We start from the raw sequence: 24454 nt of genomic DNA on the forward strand, positions 1-24454 counted from the left end.
TCCGCCAAGCTCGCTCTCTTCCTCCCTTCAAGGCCCTACTGAGAGCTCACCTCCTCCAGGAGGCCTTCCCACACTGAGCCCCCTCCTTCCTCTCCCCCTCGTCCCCCTCTCCATCCCCCCCATCTTACCTCCTTCCCTTCCCCACAGCACCTGTATATATGTATATATGTTTGTACATATTTATTACTCTATTTATTTTACTTGTACATATCTATTCTATTTATTTTATTTTGTTAATATGTTTGGTTTTGTTCTCTGTCTCCCCCTTCTAGACTGTGAGCCCACTGTTGCGTAGGGACCGTCTCTAGATGTTGCCAACTTGTACTTCCCAAGCGCCTAGTACAGTGCTCTGCACGCAGTAAGCGCTCAATAAATACGATTGATTGATTGATTGAATAGACCCTGCCAGTGGCCTAGGTTGGACTGGACAGGTTTTGGCTCCGCTCCCCCAGCCAGAAATAATCATAATAATAACGGTATTTGTTAAGCACTTACTACGAGAAGCAGTGTTGCTCAGTGGAAAGAGCATGGGCTTTGGAGTCAGAGGTCATGGGTTCAAATTCCGGCACTGCCAGTTGTCAGCTGTGTGACTTTGGGCAAGTCACTTCACTTCTCTGTGCCTCAGTTCCCTCATCTGTAAAATGGGGATTAAGACTGTGAGCCCCCTGTGGGACAACCTCATCACCTTGTAACCTCCCCAGCGCATAAAGCAGTGCTCTGCACATAGTGAGTGCTTAATAAATGCCATTATTATTATTATTATGTGTCAAGCACTGTTCCAAGCGCTGGGGTAGACACAAGACAATCAGGTTGGACACAGTCCCTGGTCCCACATGGGGCTCACAGTCTTCACCCTCATTTTACAGATGAGGGAACTGAGGCCCAGAGAAGTGAAGCGACTTGCTTACGGTCACACAGCAGACAGGTGACGGAGCCGGGATTAGAAGCCAAGTCTTTCTGACACCCAGACTTGGGCTGTAGCCACTGGGCCGTGGTGCTTCTCAAATGTGAAACGTGACAATTCGGGCTTCGGGGGCTTATGTGTAGGGAGGAGAACCCCAGGAGTTCGGGTGGGCTTCAGATGGTGGCCACAGGGCTAATAAAGCAACCCCCACACCTTACTGGCCGCCCACTGTGGTGAGTCGGCTCCAACAGAATTGACTTCAGTCGTATTTATTGAGCGCTTATTGTGTACAAAGCGCTTGGGATTTAGCGATTGCTAAGACGTCTTCTTGTGTCCCGCAGACAGACCGCACAACCCAATGGTGAACGCAGGAGCCATTGTCATCACGTCGCTGATCAAGGTAAAATGCTCCCATTTCCTCTCGGTCACCCTCGCGGCCCGGGCTAGCGGTAGCGAGATGGCTCGGGGCGGGACTGTAAACCGATCAGGTTGGTGTTGGTTAATCTGCCGCGCTGGGTGTAGGAGGGGCAACAGTCCCACGATTGGAAAACTGGCAGCGGGGGAGTGGGGGTGTCAGGATTTTCCAAAGGAAAAATAAGCCCAGTCCAGGGCACGAGCCCGCGTCTAAAGGACCGAGTCTCAAGTTTCCCGCAGGTCCAAGTCGATGGACTGTCGTTCCCCTGTCGGGGACTTCGGAACGACGGGAAAAGTGCCCCGTTGAAACGTTTAATTTCGTCGTGATAGTCGTTTATAATGTCCTTTTAGCTGTGCTTCCCGTTGGCTGAACAGACCCACTGCCAGGGTGAACTTATTTAACAAACTTGTTTTCCAGTCAGTTACTCGGGAGCCTCCTGGGTTCCTTCCCTTAGGTCAACGGGCAAGGAGTCGTAATCCCGTCATCATCCCCTCCCCACCCCACACCGGCCGCGGACCCTCCCCACTCTCCCCTTCTGCGCTCCCCGCCACCGCCAACACACACCAGGAGCTGTGATGGAGTGCAATTCACTATTTTGACTTCCCACCACAACTAAGAACCCCAGAGGGGTCTTGGATAGCATCCCAGAAAGCTTTATGAGCTGTTTAAAATCATCGTACTTCAATCAGTTAATCAGTGGTGTCTATTGAGCACTAAAGAGCACTGTATTAAGTGCTTGGGGGAGTCCAGTATAACAGAGACTTTCTCCGCCCACAAGTATCTTACAGTCTAGAGGACTTCTCGGCGGTTTGATTTCATCTGATAATCGGGACCTGGTTAGGGGTATTTTAGCAGGAATCCTCAAAGTGAATTGATTGACAGCTCTTTATGCTGAAATCCTGTTGTTCTAACGTCTTGGGGTTTTTAATTTAATTTTTAATTTCATTTTGGAAGCCGAATACGTTTTGCTCAGCATCTCTGGGGGTTAGCTAGCAATCAGTCGTGTTTATGGAGCGCTCGCTATGTGCAGAGCACTGTACTGAGCGCTTGGGAGAATACAATAAAATAGCGTTAGCATGCGTACTGCCATTTTAAGAGGCTCGTGTGTCTGTAGCTTCGGATCGAACGAAATCATCTGCGAGGGTGCTGGCCCGGCTTGGCGGTGTGAGGGGTTTTTTTATGTCTGTTACAGGAGAACTTTGAAAGTTACCCAGCCTGTGTTGCAGCGTCCGTTAGGAGAGAGCACTGTTTGTACTTGAATAGTTAATGCACCGTTTCGCCTCTCCCTTCAGTTGATACTTACTAGTTGTCCATGGTCACCTTCCAAAAAAGACTCTGAAAGCGCCGCAGAGCAGGAGACGGTCCTGCTTGCTCGTCCCGGATTTTAGTTAGCTTTCACTTCCCACTTCTCCGTCTCTCAATCGGTCTAAACACCTGAAGTGTTGCGAGGTACGACAGGATGGGCGGTACGGGGCTCTGCACAGAGTGAGCGCTCAATGAATGCCATCGATCGATCGATTATTAAGGGAGGCCACGATAGCCATGCGGCGTTCCAGACATCCTTTGCGAAAGCCAGCCTGGGGGAAAGTTGGGGAGGGGCCCCATGGAGGGAGGTGGGCTGTGAGTGGGAATTACTGGCGTGGGGTGGGGCCGTACTGGCCCCCCTCACCTTCCCTGGCAGCCCCCCGGGCCGGGGCTCTGGACCTTAACTCGAACAAGAGTCCCGGCCCGTGCGGAATCAGAGTTGTTCTCAGCGGGCCATCTTTTGGCGGATGAATTTCTCGAGGGCCACCCCATGAAGCTCCACGTTGAGACAACTCACCCTCCACCCCCTGCAGTCCGCGGTTCCACAAAGGCCCGGAGTCTCCCCGGGAAATGATCTCTGCTCGGACGCCCGGAGCCCCGGCGCCTAAGGGCAGAAGAATCGGCCGAGTCTTCCTTTCCAGAAAAACTGGATCAGCCTCGTTTCACGGAGAGAATTCAGCCAGAAGGAAACGTGAGCGAATGATCCGGAGGACACTTCAGCCTGACTTGGCTCTTCGGGGACTTGGCAAAACTCCACGGGGACATCAGGTTGACCAGCTTTTGTTCTCAAATAGTCACTGCCTAAGGAGCTCAAGGAAAATGGATTTCATTTTTTTTTCTTTTAAACAAACCCTGTGAGATGATTCGTTGAGAAACAAGATTTCTTGGTCTGCATTTGTCCTGGAACTTTTGCCCCAACGCAACGATGATGCTCAGTGAATTGGGCCCGTTTTGTTGCTCGATCAATCAGTCAAGGGTGTAGTTAGTCAATTGCTGTGTGCATAGCACTGGACTAAGCGCTTGGGAGAGGCCAGTACAACAAGAGTTGGCACGCTTGTTCCCTGCCCACAAACGAGCTTGCAGTCTGGAGCGGGACAGACATTAATATAGATAATTTACAGTGTACATAAGTGCTGTAGGGCTGAGGGTGGGGGGAACACCAAATGCCCAAAGGGGACAGAGTGGAATGAGTGGAAATGTCGTTTGTGTTATTAGAACCGGCCCCTGGGGCCCACCTCTTGCTTACTCGAGACTCCAGTCGGTCAGGGTGGCTTTCCACAGACCAGGCAGTCTTCCCTTAGGTCTGCCAGCTGCACACTTGGTGCGTTACTGTCAAATTACCTGTGAGCGGGCCTATCTTTTGACTTTGGCTTCCAGTGATATTAAAAGAGATGCAGTCACCGCCGCCCCCCTACAGCGTTCAGGTCCAGACCCCCGTCCATCCGGGGTCAGTCTTAAAAATGAAGTTTCAGCCCAACTCTTTGTTGGCATTTTTGTAGCATTGCTCTTTTTCCTGGGGTAGGATTGATGGGCATCTCAGGAAGCCGGGAATGAGGCAAAAGAAAAGTGTTTAGAGACGCAGCATGGATAGAGCACGTGTCTGGGAATTAGGTGGTCATGGGTTCTAATGCCACCTCCACCTTTGCCTGCTGTGTGACTTTGGGCAAGTCACGTCACTTCTATGCCTCAGTTCCCTCATCCATATAATGGGGATTGAGACCGTGAACCCCACGTGGGACAGGGACTGTGTCCAGCCAGATTTGCTCATATCCACCCCAGTGCTAAGTACAGTGTCTGGCACATAATAAGCGCTTAACAAACACCACAATTATAATTATTATTATTATTATAGGCTCGCCCATCAGAGGGTTTAGACAGAAGGAGCCGCCACATAAACTCTCGACTCAACTTGAAATCTCCCATTTTTTTTTTTTAACTTTAGAATACCAAGCTCCTCTTGGTCAGCGACTCTCAATGAAACAGCTGCTGGTGGGCCCCTTTACGGGCACGTAATCGAGGTGTCGAAAGGCATTTTGTTGCAGGCACTGTTATCTGTGGTCCGCGCCGGTCAGCGGGCCGGACATCGCCCTCAGTGACCACGGCCCCCTGATTTCGTGAGGCTCCTCGGGAGAGGAGGATGCAGGGGAGTGGAAAGGCCGGAGCGTTCCTAGGCCAAGTATCTGCTGGTTGTTCACCCTCAGGTCCCATCCACAGATTTCCTGGAAGCGTGGAAAGGCCCACGGGGGCATCAGCACCCCAGGGGTTGAATGAGGAGGATGAGCCAGCGGCAGGAGATTCAGGGAGAGGTTGGGGCGTGTGTGTGCGTGTATGTCTGGGGGGTGGTCCTCAGGTGATTTAAATAAGAACAGCCAGGCCTCTTCTTTCCCGGAAGCCTTGGAGAAGCATTATGGCCGAGTGGCTAGAGCACGGGCCAGGAGTCAGAAGGACCTGGGTTCTTATGCTGGCTCCGCCACTTGTCTGCTGTGTGACCTTGGGCCAGTCACTTCACTTCTCTGGGCCTCAGTTCCCTCATCTGGAAAATGGGGATGAAGACGGCGAGCCCCATGTGGGCCCTGATTACCTTGAATCGACCCTACCGCTTAAAACAGGGCCTGGTACGTAGTAAGCGCTTAACAAGTACCATGAAAAGAAAATCCATTCCCCTTGGCATTGCAGTGGGCTGCCACAGTTTGTCGCTTTCTGCCTGAGAGTCAGCCCTGGTCTCAGATCGATTTGAAAAGAGTTAGGACCTTAACTACAGTGCTGTGCACATAGTAAGCGCTCAATAAATACGATTGATGATGACCCCACCCTCCAGTTCTCTGGATTGCGGGGAAAAAACGCTGGAGATTTCCCAAAGGAGCAGAAGCTGATGTTGCTTTTCCTTGGCACGATGGCTTCCTGGCAGGACACAGCTAGTGGCGGGGGGAAAGCCGCACCGCAGCCACTTTCCCAAAAGCCCTGTTCATCAACTAAAGCAGCGATTTCTCCCGGGAGGAGTTGGGAGAAAACGGCCGAGACAGCCAGCTCAGGCTCCTGCCACTGTGTGGTTACGTTGGCTTTTGGTTCAATATTAGCACAGGGCGTACAGTCAACAAACGCACGATGGTTTCCCTAATTAGAAATGCACATTTCAGATGAAGATAAGCCTGCTGGGAGTCTCTGATTTCTAGGCTTTTGCTAGCGGGCTGACGCAAATCCGCAAGATCCAATAGCAGAGGTTTCCAGCAGTGGCTGGCCGGCGGAGCGGGCAGAACAGGCAGCCCTTTCAACCCCATGACAGGTGATGTAAGGAAACGAGATGGAGGAGCGCCGTGGGAGAGCGGCCCTGTGAAATAGGATGAGCCCGGTTCGGTCAGCGCCCACTTTGCTCGTCTCCCACCAACCTGCTCACCGTCCCTCCCTCTCAGCTCACTGGCCGTCGACTCTTTGCCCCTTGCCCTCCTTCCTGCCCGGTACTCCCTCCCCTGACATCATCATCAATCGTATTTATTGAGCGCTTACTGTGTGCAGAGCACTGTACTGAGCGCTTGGGAAGTACAAATTGGCAACATATAGAGACAGTCCCTACCCAACAGTGGGCTCACAGTCTAAAAGGCAGTGGGCTGACAGTCTAAAAGGGCCTGACAGACCAGCACCCCCCCCCACCTCCATCTTCAAAGCCCCACGAAAATCCTGTCTTCTCCGGGAAGCACCTAGGCCACTGATGGATTGGAACTGCCCCTTCCTAGGATGGCCAGTTAGCCGGGCACTTTGGGAATACCATCAACCCTTTCCAACCAGTAGGATACTTTTTTGGGCATGGCACCATGCATGTAGCGATGCCCTAGGGAGGCCCCTGTGGAGTCTCCTGTTGACCGATGCCCCATCCAAAGTACTTGTACTTCCTTCTAGACTATGAGCCCACTGTTGGGTAGGGACCGTCTCTATATGTTGCCAACTTGTACTTCCCAAGTGCTTAGTACAGTGCTCTGCACACAGTAAGCGCTCAATAAATACGATTGATTGATTTCCTGCCTTTCAGGGTATTTATCGAGCACCCACTTCAATCAATCAATAGTATTTATTGAGGATTTGACGCAGTGCCCGGCGGTCGGTGCTTGGGACATCCAGAATAAAGAAGTGACACACCCATCTCCCTAGGTGGTTCATTCATTCAATTGTATTTATCGAGCGCTTACTGTGTGCAGAGCACTGGACTAAGCACTTGGGAAGTATAAGTTGAAAACATATAGAGACAGTCCCTACCCAACAGCGGGCTCACAGTCTAGAAGGGGGAGACAGAGAACAAAACAAAACATATTAACAAAATAAAATAAATAGAATAAATTTGTACAAATAAAATAGAGTAATAAATACATACAAACATAAATACAGGTGCTGTGGGGAGGGGAAGGAGGTAAGGTGGGGGGATGGAGAGGGAGAGGCGTGGTTCCCTGGGGGGGTCTCCGAATGGCTCATGTTCTTCCCAAAGTGCCTAACTGCCTTTCGGAGAGTGAACTGGGGAGGTTTAGGTTTGACGTGACTTTGGCTGGATTGACTTGGTCTTAACCCCCGGGAGCAGTCATTAATGGCATTTTATTAAGCGCTTACCATGTGCCAAGCACTTTTCTAAGCGCTGGGGAGGTTACAAGGTGATCAGGTTGTCCCCCGTGGGGCTCACAGTCTTCATCCTCCTTTGACAGGTGAGGTAACTGAGGCACAGAGAAGTCAAGTGCCTTGCCCAGAGTCACACAGCTGACAGTGGACGGAGCTGGGATTTGAACCCATGACCTCTGACTCCAAAGCCCGTGCTCTTTCCACTGAGTCATGCTGCTTCTCTCTATAACTTCACTTGCAAAAAGTGCACATCCCGATGATTTGCAACTGGCCCGAGTCATTTTTCTGACTCCTTCCCTTCAGCTGCGTGATCCCTCTTGTCTGTCGTGACACCGACGGTGGCGACTAGGAAGGGCTTCATGGGACCGAATGGAGGCATCAGTGTTCGAAGCTTAGGAAAATTCATTTATTCATTCAAACGTATTTATTGAGCGCTTACTGTGTTCAGAGCACTGTACTAAGCGCTTGGAAAGTACAATTCGGCAATGGATAGAGACAGTCCCTATGGGTGGCAGAGCCCACCGCTGAGCCAGAAAATGCCCCGAGAGGGTGGGGAGGTGATGTTTGAGTGTGTTTAAAAGAAAATCACACTCTAGGAAAGGGATCAAAAAGAAATTTAACACAAGGATGGGCCCTTGTATTCTAGAGAAACTTGAATTCCACCAGTTCTTTTGTGCATCTGTGGTCATCCATCTTTTGTGCCCTGGGGGAGATTGTGAAAATGCCTTCCCTTTTTCGCTGGGCCAGAAAACTGAGTCTTAAAAGGAAAAATTCCAAATCAGTCGATCAGTTGTATTTATTGAGCACCTGCTGTGGAAAGAGCATCGTTCTAAGCCCTTGAGAGAGTTGGTAGGCAAGTTCCCCGCCCACAGTGAGCTTGCAGTCTGGAGGATCTAACATGTTAGTTTTTCAAGGCCTAAACAGTCCCAGGCGGAATGGTCAGAGAATCCATGTGTGTGTATGTTGTGAGCCCATGAGTTGGTATCAGAGACAGGAAATTCAAATACAGTCGCTTTTGTATTAAGAAACCTTTTTTCACAGATACGACAGGTGTGCTGACACACACACACACATGCACACTTCTGCTTACCCAGGGGATATCAAACAGAAGGCTTCACTGTTTGGGTTTTCTTATTTAAATGTAGCAGGCAGATACACTGCTTTCACAACTGGAAACTGAGAAAAAAAGCCCAGAATGGCAAACGAAGCCGAAACTTGCAAATGCTCTTGATGGCAGCAGGCCTCCAGAAGAATTTCTGCCGAGAAATGACCCCGTTGCCAAAACCCCTCCAGCAGCGGATGAGTTGGGCACCCAGTTCCCCTGGATCATCTAGGTCTCCAGGGCAACCCCCGCATCCCGACAACCAAACCCGGGGTGTGAGATGCACGACTGACGTCTGCCCCGAAGCCCGAAGCCGTCGGCCCTCCCGGAGTTTCGCGGCGCAGACGGCGGCTTTTTGATAAGCAGCTTTTGGGGCCTGAGAGGGAAGCAGTCAGCAGAAGGTCATAGAAGGGAGGAGACAGTGCCCGGGCTGATGACCCAAAAGCCCTCAGGTTTTTACTGCAGAAAGGAGAGCAGCAGGATGGAAAAGTTTGTCCTGGCAGAGATAAGACCTGGTGCAGTGATTTCCCTCCCCCTGAGGTTTGAAAACGTGCGACGATTCAATTTTTTTTCAAGCACCTTGAAAAGACTCCCGTTTGGGTTCCCTACCCGGTGCCTGGTGTCTGTCACCCAGTCAATCGGTGTCATTTATTGAGCGCTTACAGTGCTGGGCCCGGCACTGCCCTCCCAAACCCCAAGAATTGAGCGGGTTCTCCCTCTCTTCCCGTTGGGTCTAGGAATAGTCCAGCTCCCGGCGCGGCGGCGGCCCCAGAAACGTAACGCTCACCGCCTTTTTCCAGAAAGATTTTGACTGTGCGTTGAACAGGGTTGTGTGGTTTAAATGTTGTTACGTATTTTCCAGCATTAGGAATCTGTGGAATATTTTGACACCTGCAACCGTTCAATGAAGTTGGTAATTTCTTCTTTTAATTGTTTTTCATTGAACAGATCTGGAGGTTACATTTCTGCAGTTTGTACTGTGGTATTCTAGAAGCAGACTGATTGGAAAAGTTCCATGAAGGAAGCTTGTTTGGGGCGGGGGGGCGGGTGGGGGATAGCGGGGCGGGAGGGAGGAACCCTAAACTCGAGATTATTGGCTACAATATGTTTTTTTTTTTCCTTAGCTACCTTGCTTTTGTCATTCAGTTCCATCCGTCTTTAGTTTTGACCCACGACAGTCTGTAGTCCTTTTAGCCAGTGATGGTGCGTATATGAAGACGCATCCTTATTGCTAGCTAGGTTGGACTTTCCAGATCGCTCAAGATCGTTCCCCATTCCGTTTAGTAGAGAGTGGGAACGAACCCGGCCTTACTCATTTCCTCAAGTAAAAATGCTGGTACTCGGTTTTGGGTTTTTTTGTTTTGTTTTTTTGCCATTCTTCCTCCTCCTAACGATTGTGGCTGTTAGACTGTCTGCAATTCTTTTTGTTCCCAGAGATACAATTGAACCCGGTTCCCAGTAAAACGGCCAAATCCTTTGATACTACGTCTATTGAAAGAGAAATTGAGATGTATCGTTTCTGTTAGGGTCCCCGTCGCCGGCGGGGACGTTTATGGTTCCAGGTCTGCAGCTTACCGCTCTGCGGGCCCGTGGAGGTAAAACGGAACCTCTCGGTTCTCTCTCCCGTCGATGCAGTCGGAGCTGGATGCGGGAACGGTACATCGATCGGAGTTGCCAATTGGGTTGGCCGCGTAGTCCCGATCTGATCTTCTAACCACCGGACCCATCCATTGTAACCAAATTGCCGGGTGCCGGATGAGACGAAGGGTCAGCCTTTCTCGACCTCTCGACCCTTCCCCCCTTCTCCCTCGCCCCCATCCCGGCCGAAAGAAACCTCACTCTCTTAGACCGTCTTCGCTTTCTAAAAACGATCCAAATCATCCCGCCTCAGTTCGTTTGGAAAAATAACTCATTTGTCTAACTCTAGATCTTTTAAGTTGAGCTGTAAGTAGACCATTAGAACGTAATTGCAGATGGTCGTCTAAAGGTACTGATTTCTCTGCGAAGGGTAAAACTTTATTTTAAGTCCTCAGATCAATTAAACGGGGTTTCCACAAATCCCAGCCAGTCTCTTGGCGGTTTTGAGGGTAAAGCGCCGGGGCCGGCCGGCCTTGGGCGAGCCAGAGCGGATTTTCTGCCAGCGTTGGGGGAGAAAACACTTAAAATAAAGCGCCCCTTTCTCAGGGTTGAAATCCATTCCCGGCCAGACGGTCTCTCGGTACCTAGGGAATTAGTGGAATGGATTTTCCTTAGCTTCTAAAATCACTAATGTCCCCAGTGTCGTAGTAGAAAGCGGACCCTGCGCGGGGACGGATCAGCCTGGTCTGGCCCGGTCCGGTCCGGCCCGGCCCGGCTGTTCTCTTGGGCCGGGCCTTCATTCCTCTCTCATTTCCCTGCAGCAAGGAGTAAACAACGCGGAGAAATTTGACTATGTAAGTAAATCCTCCTTTTCTCCCCGGGCCCCTTCTACAAATCTTCCTCCGGAGCTCAAGCCTGTTCCAGAGGGAAAATTTTTCCAGTGACTGGACCTCTCCCCGGGGCCCCTTGTCAGACCCAGTTTGGGGTGGTTTTCCCAACTTTGGGGTGCCCTGTTGAGGGATTCATTCAGTCAGTCATATTTATTGAGCACTTAACTGTGTGCAAAGCACTTTATTGAGTGTTTGGGAGAGTACAGTTTAAGAATAAACAGAAACGTTCCCTGCCCACAACGAGCTTACTGTCTAGAGGGGGAGAAGATGTTTAAATAAATAAATGACAGATATAGATTTAAGGTGCTTTGGGGCTGGGAGGGAGATGAATAAAAAGAGCAAGCCAGGGTGATGCAGAAGGGAACGGGAGAAGAGGAAAGGAGGTCTTAGGGAAGCCCTCTTGGAGGAGATGGGTCTTCAATAAGGCTTTGAAGAGGAGAGTAATTATGAGGAAAATAATTATCTGTTGGATTTGAGGAGCATCCCTGGGCATTCCAGGCCAGAGGCAGGAAGTGGGCGAGGGGTCGGCGGTAAGATAGACGAGATTGAGGGCCAGTGAGAAAGGCTGGTATTACAGAAGCTAAGCGTGCGGGCTGGATTGAAGCAGGAGAGCAGTGAGGTGAGGTAGGAAGGGGCCAAGGGATTGAGCACTTTAAAGCCAGTGGTGAGGAGTCTCTGTTAGATGTGGAGGTGGATGGACCACCCCTGGAGGTTCTTGAGAAGTGGGGAAACATGGCAGCTGCCCAGGAGGTAGGATGCTCCCTGTGCAAACGTGCGTGTTCCGTGACGACCCCCTACCCAAAGCACCACTCTTCCCCCCACTCCACGTGCCCCCCAAGGCATCAAAGCCAGCCCTGAAGGCATCCCTGCTGTCTTCCAGGTGATGCAGTTTCTGAACAAGATGGCGGGGAACGAGTACGTTGGATTCAGCAACGCCACGTAAGTCTGGGGGGTTTTTTTCAGGCTGGGAGCGGGCAGGCGAGTGACTTGGTGGGTGAGTGGCCGGGACGGAGGGTCCCGCGGTGACCTTTTCAGCCACTGACCTTCCCCCGGGGAAGCCGTTGGCACCTCAGCAGCGCTGATCTCGCTTCATTCATTCATTCATTCATTCATTCATTCATTCAATCAATCGTATTGAGCGCTTACTGTGTGCAGAGCACTGTACTAAGCGCTTGGGAAGTCCAAGTTGGCAACATCTAGAGACGGTCCCTACCCAACAGTGGGCTCACAGTCTAGAAGGGGGAGATAGAGAACGAAACAAAACATATTAACAAAATAAAATAAATAGAATAAATATGTACAAGTATGTACATATTTATGTGTGTACATATGTATGTATATGTACATATGTACATTATGTATGTGTGTATGTAAGTATGTAAATATGTACAAGTAAAATATCATTTTGGAGGCGGAGGTCACTGCGTGCCTGAGGTAACAATAATAATAATAATTGTGGGATTTGTTAAGTGCTTGCCCTGTGCCAAGCACTATACTAATCACAGGGGTAAAATAATAATAATAATAATAATGGTATTTATTAAGCACTTACTATGTGCAAAGCACTGTTCTAAGCTCTGGGGAGGTTACAAGGTGATCAGGTTGTCCCACGGGGGGCTCACAGTTTTAATCCCCATTTTACAGATGAGGTAACTGAGGCCCAGAGAAGTTAAGTGACTTGCCCAAAGTCACACAACTGACAGTTGGTGGAGGTGGGATTTGAACCTGTGACCTGATTCCAAAGCCCATGCTCTTTCCACTGAGCCATGCTAGGTTGGACACAGTCCCTATCTCACATGGGGCTCACAGATGAGGTAACAGACCCAGAGAAGTGAAATGATGTGCCCAAGGACACACAGCAGACAAGTGGTGGAGCCGGGATTAGAACCCATGACTTTCTGACTCTCATGACTGGGCTCTATCCACTAGGCCAGGCTTGTGTGTGCCTTTTCAAGTAGCGGTGGTCATCATCTTCTTCTTCTTTTTCTCCTTCTTCTCCTCCTCCCCCTTCCCCTTCCCTTCTTCCTTCGTCTTTCTTCTCCTCCCTCCTCCCTCCTGCCCTCTTCTTCTTCTTCTAATTCTTCTTCTAATTCTTCTTCTTCTTCTTCTTCTTCTTCTTCTTCTTCTTCTTCTCCTTCTCCTTCTCCTTCTCCTTCTCCTTCTCCTTCTCCTTCTCCTTCTCCTTCTCCTCCTCCTCCTCCTTCTTCTTCTTCTTCTCCTTCTTCCTTCTTCCTTCTTCTTTCTTCTTCTCCTTCTTCATTTATTGAGCGCTTACTGTGTGCAGAGCACTGTACTAAGCGCTTGGGATGTACAAGTTGGCAACATATAGAGACGGTCCCTATCCAACAGCGGGCTCACAGTCTAGAAGGGGGAGACAGAGAACAAAACAAAACATATTAACAAAATAAAATAAATGGAATATGGACAAGTAAAATAAATAAATAAATAGAGTATTAAATATGTAAAAACATACACATATATACAGGTGCTATGGGGAAGGGAAGGAGGTAAGGCGGGGGGATGGAGAAGAGGAGGGGGGGAGAGGACGGAGGGGGCTCATTGTGGGAAGGCCAAGTTCTCCTCCTCCTCCTCCTCCCTCCTCCCTCCTCCCTCCTCCCTCCTTCTCCTTCCTCCTCCTCCTTCTCCTTCCTCCTCCTCCTCCTCCTCCTCGGCAAGAATGAGTATGCCCTGACACGTTGGAAAACGAGCTGGGGGGAAAACTCCCCAGAAGTGAAGGCAGAGTGGCACAAGTCTCGGGCTGGACACTGGACGCCCAGGCCCCTCCCATTGGGTCAAGCACAGTGAGAGGTGAGCGTGGGAGCTTAGCTGTGAAGGGACTATTGGGTCCATCAGTCAGTCTGCGCTATTTATTAAGCGCTTACTGTGTGCGGAGCACTGTACTGCGTGCCTGTGGGAGGGCACTGCCACAGAATTCCTTGCCCGCAATAAGCCCGCGGTCCAGAGAAGAAACAGCTTTTGTCTTGCTAGCTTGTGAAGGGAAAGCAGGGCTGCGTATGAGGTTTTGTGTGTATGGCACCTTTGTGTGCCTGGATTGCTTATCTGTGGGTGTGTGAGTGTATGTCTGGATTGCCCATCTGAGAGAGAGAGTGTTTGTGTGTCTGTCTGTCTGTCTGGATTGCCTGTCTGTGAGAGTGGGTGTGTCAGGATGCCTGTCTGGGGGCAGTGGCGGGGGCATGTTTGTGTCTGGATTGCCTGTGTGTGAGGGGGGAGTGGGTGTGTTTGTGTGTCTGGATTGCCTGCCTTTTGTGCGGGTGTGTTTTCTGCAGTTCAGTGCTTCTATTCACGGTTAGATTGGGTACAAGCGAGAATGACCTGGCCGAATCTCTGCGAAAAGGTGCCCCCATCCAGAGAGTGCTCTCGAGCCGGCTCTGAAGCCGTTTGGAGCTGATAAGCCATTGGCGAAGCGGGGGACGAAAGAACAGGCTAAAACAGGGCAGATTCCAGGAATCAGACCTCGTGAGCAAAGAGCTCCTCCGCAAGAAAAAAGCTGCGTGGAGACAAGTGGTAGCTTAGAAGCAGCGTGGTTCAGTGGAAGGAGCACAGGCTTTGGAGTCAGAGGTCATGGGTTCAAACCCCGGCTCCACCAATTGTCAGCTGAGTGACTTTGGGCAAGTCACTTAACTGCTCTGTGCCTCAGTTACCTCATCTGTAAAACGGGGGTTAAGACTGTGAGCCCCCCGTAGGACAACCTGATCACCTTGTAACCTCCCCAGCGCTTAGAACAGTGCTTTGCACCATAGTAAGCACTTAATAAATGCTTTCATTATTATTATTATTATTAAAGGAGATGGGGCTGGTTGGAGTCACACAAGGAAAGCAGTCACACAAGGTCCCAAGGCACTGCTTTGCTTCCCTCCCTCCTTCCCCCTATTTATTTATTTATGTATTTATTTTGCTTGTACATTTCTATCCTATTTATTTTATTTTGTTGGTATGTTTGGTTTTGTTCTCTGTCTCCCCCTTTTAGACTGTGAGCCCACTGTTGGGTAGGGACTGTCTCTGTGTGTTGCCAATTTGTACTTCCCAAGCGCTTAGTACAGTGCTCTGCACATAGTAAACGCTCAATAAATACGATTGATTGATTGATTCCCCCAACCCCGGCTCATAACCGCTAGCAGGCGGTGAGAAGGCAGGGTCTTTGGAGGACTTGTTCATCCCTTGAGAGAGCCAGAGAAGCACCTTTGTGAGGAGTGAGGGCTGCAGTGGCCCCCGAATTGGGACCAGGGCAGAGACGGCCCGTCCCGGAGAAATCTGGACCGTCTCCGGGGAACCGGGCCGGGCCGCGGTTACCGACCTCGTGGAGGACAGGCGGCCCCCGAGGGGTGGAGAGGAGCGGGTGGTGGTCCCGCGGCAGTGCTGCCTTGCCGAGATTGTATGACCCTCCGCGGCCGACGGGGTCGGCCGGGGGATCCCCGACGGGAGCGTGGGGTCGCCACGCCAGATTGGACGTGGGGCCCTCGAGTCCGCTCTGACAGGGACACAAGGCGGGGAGTCGGGAAGCCTGGCTTCTAGGCCCGCGGGGCTGCACCGTTTGCCACCTGGGTGACCCTGGGAGAAGTGACTTCATTTCATTTTGCCTCAGTTCCCCCGTCTGAAAAATGGGGCTGAGATGCCTGTTGTCCTTCCCCCTTAGACTGTGTCCCATCTGGCAGTAGAGTTTGTAGGCCAGCTCTTGGCACAGAGTAAGTTCTGAACAGGTAGACCGCAGCGGTTGGTCTCCCTGGTGATGATTTGGGCCGGCATAGTTTAGGTACCGGTTTCACGTGGTTGAATTTTGGGTTCAGATCCACTTGGCAGATGTAGGTGAGGAACCCATCTTTGGCTTCCTATTCATTCATTCATTCAATCATATTGAGCGCTTACTGTGTGCAGAGCACTGTACTAAGCGCTTGGGAAGTACAAGATGGCAACATATAGAGACGGTCCCTATGTATATGGAGAAGCAGCTAGTGGATGGAGCGTGGGCCTGGGAGTTAGAAGGACCTGGATTCTAATCCCGGCTCTGCTGTGTGACCTTGGGCAAGTCACATCACTTCTCTGAGCCTCATTTCCCTCAACTGTAAAATGGGATTAAGTCTAGCAGCCCCATGTGGGAAGGAACTGGGTCCAACCTGATTTGCTTGTAACTATTCTAGCGCTCAGTCCAGTGCCTGGTGCATTATAAGTGTTTAATAAATACCATCATTATTATTACTTATTACGGTTGGAATTCACAAACTCTGGCTGTATTGTGTGTGGAGGGTGGCGGGCAGCTGATGGCCTGGGATTGTCTGTCCAAGGCCACCTCCTCTGGAACAGTAGCTAGTGACCAACCTCTCGTTGTTGATGGTCCTTGTTAAGCGCTTACTATGTGCCAGGCACTGTTCTAGTCACAGGGGTAGATACAAAGTAATCAGGTTGGACACAGTCCCGGGCCCCCGTGGGGCTCACACTCTTAATCTCCATTGTGCAGATGAGGGAAGCGAGGACCAGAGAAGTTAAGTGACTTGCCCAGGATCACAGAGCAGACATGTGGAGGAGCTGGGATGAGAACTGCGTTCCCCCCTTCCCCCCTGTCCAAATCCTACAGAACTTATGTCCATATCTGTAATTTATTTATTTATATTCATTGCCTGTCTCCCCCTCTAGACTTTAAGCTTGTGGCGGGTAGGTAATGCGTCTGTTTATTGTCCAGGTCCTCCTGTCCCCCAGGCCCGGAGTCTAGCCGGTAGGTCACACTGCCTGGCCAGGCTCTCCCATGCTCTCCGGAGGCCTGGTAAAATGGGGTGGGTAGTCTCCCGTCAGGGCAGGAGGACTGCAGTATATATGTATATATGCTTGTACATATTTATTACTCTATTTATTTATTTTACTTGTACATATCTGTTCTATTTATTTTATTTTGTTAGTATGTTTGGTTTTGTTCTCTGTCTCCCCCTTTCAGACTGTGAGCCCACTGTTGGGTAGGGACTGTCTCTAGATGTTGCCAACTTGTACTTCCCAAGCGCTTAGTACAGTGCTCTGCACACAGTAAGTGCTCAATAAATACCATTGATTGATTGATTGATTGCAGTACCTCCCTCTGCAAGGGGGACCCCGGGGACAAACATTAGTCAGAGAACGTTGACACGGAATTGGTTTGTAAGTCGCCTTCATTTTTCAGAACACTTTGGAGAACCCTGTGCCTAGAACAGTGCCTGGCACATAGTAAGCACTTAAAAATATATATATAAAAAAACCCACGACTCTCCAACCTGACTGTATTTTCTCTCCCCACCAGGTTTCAGTCTGAAAGAGAAAGCGGGGACCGAAATTTTGCCATCGGATATTATCTGAAGGAGAAAAAGGTCTTTTTAGCCCTTCTTGGTTTCCAGTCTAGTGGGCCTTTGAGTCAAATGTGTGTGTTCAAATCCCCCTCGAATCCTGCAGACAATTACTCTGACCCCTCCTCGGAGCTTTATTGAAGGCCCATCTCCTCCAAGAGGCCTTCCCTAAGCCTCCCTCTCCTCTTCTCCCACTCCCTTCTGGTGGCCCTGACTTTCTCCCTTTATTCTTTCCCCCTTCCCCCCTGCCCAAACCCTACAGAACTTATGTCCATATCTGTAATTTATGTATTTATATTCATTGTCCGTCTCCCCCTCCAGACTTTAAGCTTGTGGTGGGTAGGGAATGTGTGTGTTTATTGTTCTATCGTACTCTCCCAGTCACTGAGTACAGTGCCCTACACCCAGAAAGTGCTCAGTAATACGATCAAACGAGTGAGTGTCCAGATGAGAGGTAGAATCCCCACCCCCTCGGATTACATTTTTGAAACAAGCGATCGACTCAACTCCTTCCCGGGCCCAAGGCCAAGACCGGCTGCTGCCACTGAACCCCTGGATGATGGCGGGGGATTTTTGCGGTGGGCTCCCGAGCACGCCAGTTCTTCACCCGCCAACGTGGCAGCAGATGGATGCGGGATGAGGCCCGGCCAAAATTTGACTCCCCGGGGGTCTCCATCTGCTTTGAGTCCATTGATTCCCCCCCACTGCAAACCGGCCCGTGGGTTGGCCCTGGTTTGTTTACCCAGAAGAAAATTTTCCTTGCTGCTGAGAAAATTGTGTGAAATGGCCCGCCCTGAGGGAGGAGTGTGTTCTGTCACGTAGCCCGGGGTGGGGATGCAGGGGAGGGGGTGCCGAGCAGGGTAGCTCAGTCTGGTCCCTCGCCCTGGGGTTTCTACCGTTTCCGATGAACGGAAGCCACGGGGATGGGGAGGCAAGCCTTCCTGCCCGGAGACCAATCGATAGATCGATTATGTCAGTTGACTGCTTACTGTGTGCAGAGCACTGTACTAAACACCGGGGCTATATGTATTTTATATAGTGCTCGGGAAGGAGGGGCCTTGCATTTTGGTTATCATTTTAACGCTTCCCCACGGCCCACGTGATTAAATTCCGTGTTTTCTTTTACAGTGTTTCCCCGAAGGCACGGACATGGTCGGCATATTAGACTTCTACTTCCAGGTAATTTTCTCTTGTTGGGCCACGGGGTGGGGATTTGCCCTCGGGCCGGAACGGGAGCCCTGTCGGCCAGGCAGCCCGACGGGGCGGTCCCGCGGCTGAAAGAGGACCGCGGATGGCCACCTCTCACCGCGACTTGCCAAATGCTAGTCGGGGGCGGTCGCAAGGTGAGCTGGCCTGGTGGAGTCAGGGGAGGGGGGAGGTGGAGACCAGCAGGGACTGCGGCCTTGGGGAGCCCAGCTCGGGCCCCCCAACACCATCCCCGGATCTTGGGGGACAGGCCCCAGCCCCAAACTTGGGGAGGTCCGGTCCCCAGCTCCCCCCAGCAGGGCAGGGCAAGTGAATCTGAACCCCCAAAAGTGGGCACACTCATGGCAGCCCCGGAACCCAAGTGATCTGGTCGGGGCCCCCCCCCGAACCGTCGGCTGTATGACCGCAGCACCATCCCCGGACCTTGGGGGACAGGCCCCGGCCCCAAACTTGGGGAGGTCCGGTCCCCAGCCCCAGCAGTGCAGGGCAAGTGAATCTGAACCCCCAAAAGTGGGCGCACTCATGGCAGCCCCGGAACCCAAGTGATCTGGTCGGGGCCCCCCCCGAACCGTCGGCTGTATGACCGCAACACCATCCCCGGACCTTGGGGGACAGGCCCCAGCCCCAAACTTGGGGAGGTCCGGTCCCCAGCCCCAGCAGTGCAGGGCAAGTGAATCTGAACCCCCAAAAGTGGGCACACTCATGGCAGCCCCGGAACCCAAGTGATCTGGTCGGGGCCCCCCCTGCACCCCCCCATCTGCTGTATGACCATAGGCAAGTTATTTCACTTCTCTGTCCTTCAGTTCCTTCATCTATAAAATGGGGATTAATATCCACTCATTCATTCAATTGTATTTATGGAGCGCTTACTAGGTGCAGAGCACTGTACTAAATGCTTGGGAGAGTATAACGCAACAATAAACAGTCGCATTCCCTGTCCACAACAAGTTACCAGGCTAATAATAGTAATTGTGGTATTTGTTAAGCGCTTACTGTTTGCTAGGCACTGTTCTAAGCGCTGGGGTGGATACAAGCAAATCGAGTTGGACTGTGACTGTGAGCCCCCTGTTGGGTAGGGACTGTCTCTATATGTTGCCAATTTGTACTTCCCAAGCGCTTAGTACAGTGCTCTGCACATAGTAAGCGCTCAATAAATACGATTGATGATGATGATGACACAGTCCCTGTTTCACGTGGGGCTCACAGTCTCAAGCCCCATTTTCCAGATGAGGTAACTGAGGCACAGAGAAGTGAAGCAACTTGCCCAAGGTCATACAGCAGATGTGTGGCAGAGCCAGGATTAGAACCCATGGCCCTTCTCCCAGACCTGGGCTCTAATTAAGACTGTGAGCCCCGTGTGGGACAGGGACTGTGTCCAACCTGATTACGTTGTATCTACTCCAGCGCTTAGAACAGTGTATGGCGCATAGCAAGTACTTAACAAATGCCATAATTGTAATTATTATTGTTCATTCAGTGGTATTTATTGAGCACCTGCTGTGTGCAGAGTACTGTACTAAGTGCTTGTGAGAGTCATTCATCGGTTCATTCGTATTTATTGAACGCTTACTGTGTGCAGAGCACTGTACTAAGCGCTTGGGAAGTGCAAATCGGCAACATATAGAGACAGACGGTCCCTACCCAACAACGGGCTCACAGTCTAAAAGGGGAAGACAGACAACAAAACAAAACACGTAGACAGGAGTCAAAATCATAAGTCCAAATGGAATTAAAGCTATATGCACATCATTAACAAATAAATAGAATGGTAAATATGTACAAGTAAAATAGAGTAATTAATCTGTACAGATATATACAAGTGCTGTGGGGAGGGGAAGGAGGAAGGGCTGGGGGGATGAGGAGGAGGAGAGGAAAAAGGGGGCTCGGTATGGGAAGGCCTCCTGGAGGAGGTGAGCTCTCAGCAGGGCCTTGAAGGGAGGAAGAGAGCTAGCTTGGCGGATGGGCAGAGGGAGCAGGGCATTCCAGGCCCGGGGGATGACGTGGGCCGGGGGTCGATGGCGGGACAGGCGAGAACGAGGTCTAACGGTGAGGAGATTAGCGGCGGAGGAGCGGAGGGTGCGGGCTGGGCTGGAGAAGGACAGAAGGGAGGTGAGGTAGGAGGGGGCCAGGGGATGGATGGATGGACAGCCTGGAAGCCGAGAGTTCCCACCACGTGTGCTCCGGTCTGGCTTCCCGCACGGCCTGCTGGACTGGACATCTCGGGAGAGGAGACGTGGCCTCGTGACTCTCCCCTGACCAAAGACTGGGGCCGCCCACCCGCCTGATCTGCCACCCACCTATATCGTCAGTCATTCAGTCATATTTTAGACTGTGAGCCCACTGTTGGGTAGGGACTGTCCCTATATGTTGCCAATTTGTACTTTCCAAGCGCTTAGTACAGTGCTTTGCACCTAGTAAGCGCTCAATAAATACGATTGATGATGATGATGATGATTTACTGAGCACTTACTGGATGCAGAGCACTGTACTGAACGTTTGGGAGAGGATCATATACCAATGTAGGACACATTCCCTCCCCACCATGAGTTTACGATCTAGAGTGCTGCTGCTGCTGCTCTTGCCAAGTATGGGTCGTCGGGCTAGCGTCCCAAACAGGTCCCACGGTTATTCCGGGAACGTCGGGACTCACGAGCAGCCCGGCCCGTGGCAGGCGGGAGCTGGGGGCCAGGAAAAGGCGGAATGGCCCGCTTGGAGACAGGTACCCGAGGGGCTGTTTCGCCCGGTGGGCTCTGAACTAAACGTGGACCCATCTGATACTCTGACTCCGGGTGTGAGCCAAGATTCTTGGTTACTTGATGACCTCCACGGGCTGCCGCAAGACGGCTCACCTTCAAGCACGGCGGGCGGGCGGCTATAAGTAGCATCGGGCCTTCGCTGCCGTTGAAAAAAATCCCCATTTCACCTTGGCCGGCGATGCTGTGGGGATTTTTCCTCTGCCAGCATTTCTGTGGAAATTGCCTGTATAGCCATCGGCAGTGTTCGTCCCCCCACCCAGATGGGCTGTGTCCCTGCTTCTCTTGGTTATTATGATTATTACTATTATTATTTTTATTTTCCCTTACGCCCTAAGGGATTGGAGATGGTCTGTTTCGGGTCCCCTGGAATTGTGACCCCGAATTTTTGTGTGTGACTGAATAAAACTGTGCTCTTCACAGTTTACCTCAGGCACAAAACTGCAATTTAATAATAATAATAATAATAATGATGGCATTTATTAAATGCTTACTATGTGCAAAGCACTGTTTTATGCGCTGGGGAGGTTACAGGGTGATCAGGTTGTCCCACGGGGGGCTCACAGTCTTCATCCCCATTTTACAGATGAGGTAACTGAGGCGCAGAGAAGGGAAGTGACTTGCCCAAAGTCGCACAGCTGGCAATTGGCGGAGCCGGCATTCGAACTCATGACTTCTGACCCCAAACCCCATGCTCTTTCCACTGAGCCACGCTGCTTCTCTTAATTTAAGGCCTTTCAGCTGTAGCAACATGGGTTAGGAAAGCATTGTTATTATTATTGTTATTATGGTATTTTTTAAGCACTTACTATGTGCCAAGCACTGTTCTAAGCTCTGGGGTAGATACAAGGTAATCAGGTTGCCCCCAGTGGGGCTCACAGTCTTAATCCCCATTTTACAGATGAGGGAACTGAGGCACCGAGAAGAGAAGTGACTTGCCCAAGGTCACCCAGTAAACACGTGGCAGAGCCGGGATTAGAACCCATGTCCCAAACCCGCGCTCTTGCCGCTAGGCCCTGCCACAACCCAATCAAATGATACCAGTAAGAGTAAGAATAGTTATGGTATTTAGGTTCTAAGCACTGGTGAGCACTGCTCACTTTTAGACTGTGAGCCCACTGTTGGGTAGGGACTGTCTCTATGTGTTGCCAACTTGTACTTCCCAAGCGCTTAGTACAGTGCTCTGCACACAGCGCTCAATAAATACGATTGATTGATTGATTGATTGGTGGGTAGATACAAGTTAATCAGGTTGGACACAGTCCCGGTCCCACATGGGGCTCACAGTCTAAATAGGAGGGAGAACAGGTATCGGATCCCCATTTTCGGATGAGGAAACTGAGGCCCAGAGAAGTGAAGTGGCTTGCCGTAGGTCACACAGGATTCATTCATTCAATCATATTTATTGAGCACTTACCGTGTGCAGAGTATTGTATTAAGTGCTTGGGAGGGTACAATAGAACGATAAACAGACCTATTTCCTGCCCACAGCGAGGTAATGGTCTAGAGGTCAAGGCAAGTGGCGGAGCCAGGATTAGAACCCACATCCGGGCTCTCTCCGCTAGGCCATGCTGCTTTTGTGTTTCTCTTTACTAAGTTTATCATCACCTGGGAACCGGCCATGAGAAGCAGCGTGGCTCAGTGGAGAGAGCCCGGACTCTGGAGTCAGAGGTCATGGGTTCAGACCCCGGCTCCGCCAATTGTCAGCTGTGTGACTTCGGGCAAGTCACTTAACTTCTCTGTGCCTCAGTTACCTCATCTGGAAAATGGGGCTGAAGATTATGAGCCCCCCATGGGACATCCTGATCACCTTGTAACCTCCCCAGCGCTTAGAACGGTGCTTTGCGCATAGTAAGCGCTTAATAAATGCCATTATTATTATTATTATTATTCAGTCAGGGGTTTTAGTTGGTTTTTGTTGGTGTCCAGCGGCAGCATATAGTTCTCTATAGTTCCTGCTGCCCAAGGGCACTCAGCAGACAAGTGGCAGAGCTGGGAATCCATACTTCATGCTGCTGCCCGGATTATCTTTGTCCAGAAACGCTCTGGGCATGTTACTCCCCTCCTCAAAAATCTCCAGTAGCTACCAATCAATCTGCACATCAGGCAGAAACTCCTCACCCTGGGCTTCCAGGCTGTCCATCCATCCATCCCCTCGCCCCCTCCTACCTCACCTCCCTTCTGTCCTTCTCCAGCCCAGCCCGCACCCTCCGCTCCTCTGCCACCGCTAATCTCCTCACCGTTAGGCCTCGGTCTCGCCTGTCCCGCCATCGACCCCCGGGCCTGGAATGCCCCCAATCCCTCTGCCCATCCGCCAAGCTAGCTCCCTTCCTCCCTTCAAGGCCCTACTGAGAGCTCACCTCCTCCAGGAGGCCTTCCCACACTGAGCCCCTTCTTTCCTCTCCCCCTCGTCCCCCTCTCCATCCCCCCATCTTACCTCCTTCCCTTCCCCACAGCACCTGTATATATGTATATATGTTTGTACATATTTATTACTCTATTTATTTTACTTGTACATAGCTATTCTATTTATTTTATTTTGTTAGTATGTTTGGTTTTGTTCTCTGTCTCCCCCTTTTAGACTGTGAGCCCACTGTTGGGTAGGGACTGTCTCTATATGTTGCCAGTTTGTACTTCCCAAGCGCTTAGTACAGTGCTCTGCACATAGTAAGCGCTCAATAAATACGATTGATGATGGTGATGATGATTAGAACCCAGGACCTTCTGATTCCCAGGCCCGGGCTCTCTCCACTAGGGAAGGGTTGTAGAGCTGGACTTGTGGCCGGGCGTTTGTAGAGGACTTATGAAGCCCTCTGTTCCCCAACTCCATCTCCCTTCTGCCTTTGGGTCTGCACCCTTTGACTACTTGATAGTCATCCCCACAGCACTTACATCCATACCTAGAGTTGACTTTAATGTCCATTTCCCCTTCTAGACTGTGAGCTCCTCGTGGGCAGGGAGTGTGGCATATCAGGCTGTCCCAAATGCTTAGTGCACGCAGTAAACGCTCAATAAATACCATCAGTGGATTGACAGGAGAAGGAGCCCGGAGTTTGTTTGAGAGGCTGGTGCCCTCTGCCAACTCCAGCCCGTCCTCCCTTGCCCTCATCATCATCATCATCAATGGTATTTATTGAGCGCTTACTGTGTGCAGAGCACTGTACTAAGCGCTTGGGAAGTACAAATTGGCAACATATAGAGACAGTCCCTACCCAACAGTGGGCTCACCCGGCTCAGCGCCCTAACCGAGGGGCTGTCCTACTCCCCTCACCCTCTCCCCGGCCCCAACAGGACTCCCCCCGGGTGGGATGGGGGAAGCGACCACCGGCCTCCTTTTACGTGCGGCAGGTCGGCGTTCTGGGCCCCCTGGGGTGGGGGA

At 51.1% G+C, this 24454-nt stretch overlaps 1 protein-coding gene across 3 annotated transcripts in view; it reads left to right on the plus strand.

Moving 5' to 3' along the window:
• Window positions 1-24454, plus strand: part of GLS (glutaminase) — a 130047-nt gene that overhangs the window by 66566 nt on the left and 39027 nt on the right. For all 3 annotated transcript variants that reach the window (XM_038749414.1, XM_038749416.1, XM_038749415.1), the window contains exons 7-11: window positions 1246-1304; window positions 10725-10757; window positions 11674-11732; window positions 17074-17140; window positions 18245-18295. In XM_038749414.1, the coding sequence (XP_038605342.1) occupies window positions 1246-1304; window positions 10725-10757; window positions 11674-11732; window positions 17074-17140; window positions 18245-18295 (269 nt within the window). The remainder of the gene's footprint in view (window positions 1-1245; window positions 1305-10724; window positions 10758-11673; window positions 11733-17073; window positions 17141-18244; window positions 18296-24454) is intronic.

The sequence above is a fragment of the Tachyglossus aculeatus genome, chromosome 7, assembly GCF_015852505.1.
Source record: "Tachyglossus aculeatus isolate mTacAcu1 chromosome 7, mTacAcu1.pri, whole genome shotgun sequence".
NCBI lineage: Eukaryota > Metazoa > Chordata > Mammalia > Monotremata > Tachyglossidae > Tachyglossus > Tachyglossus aculeatus.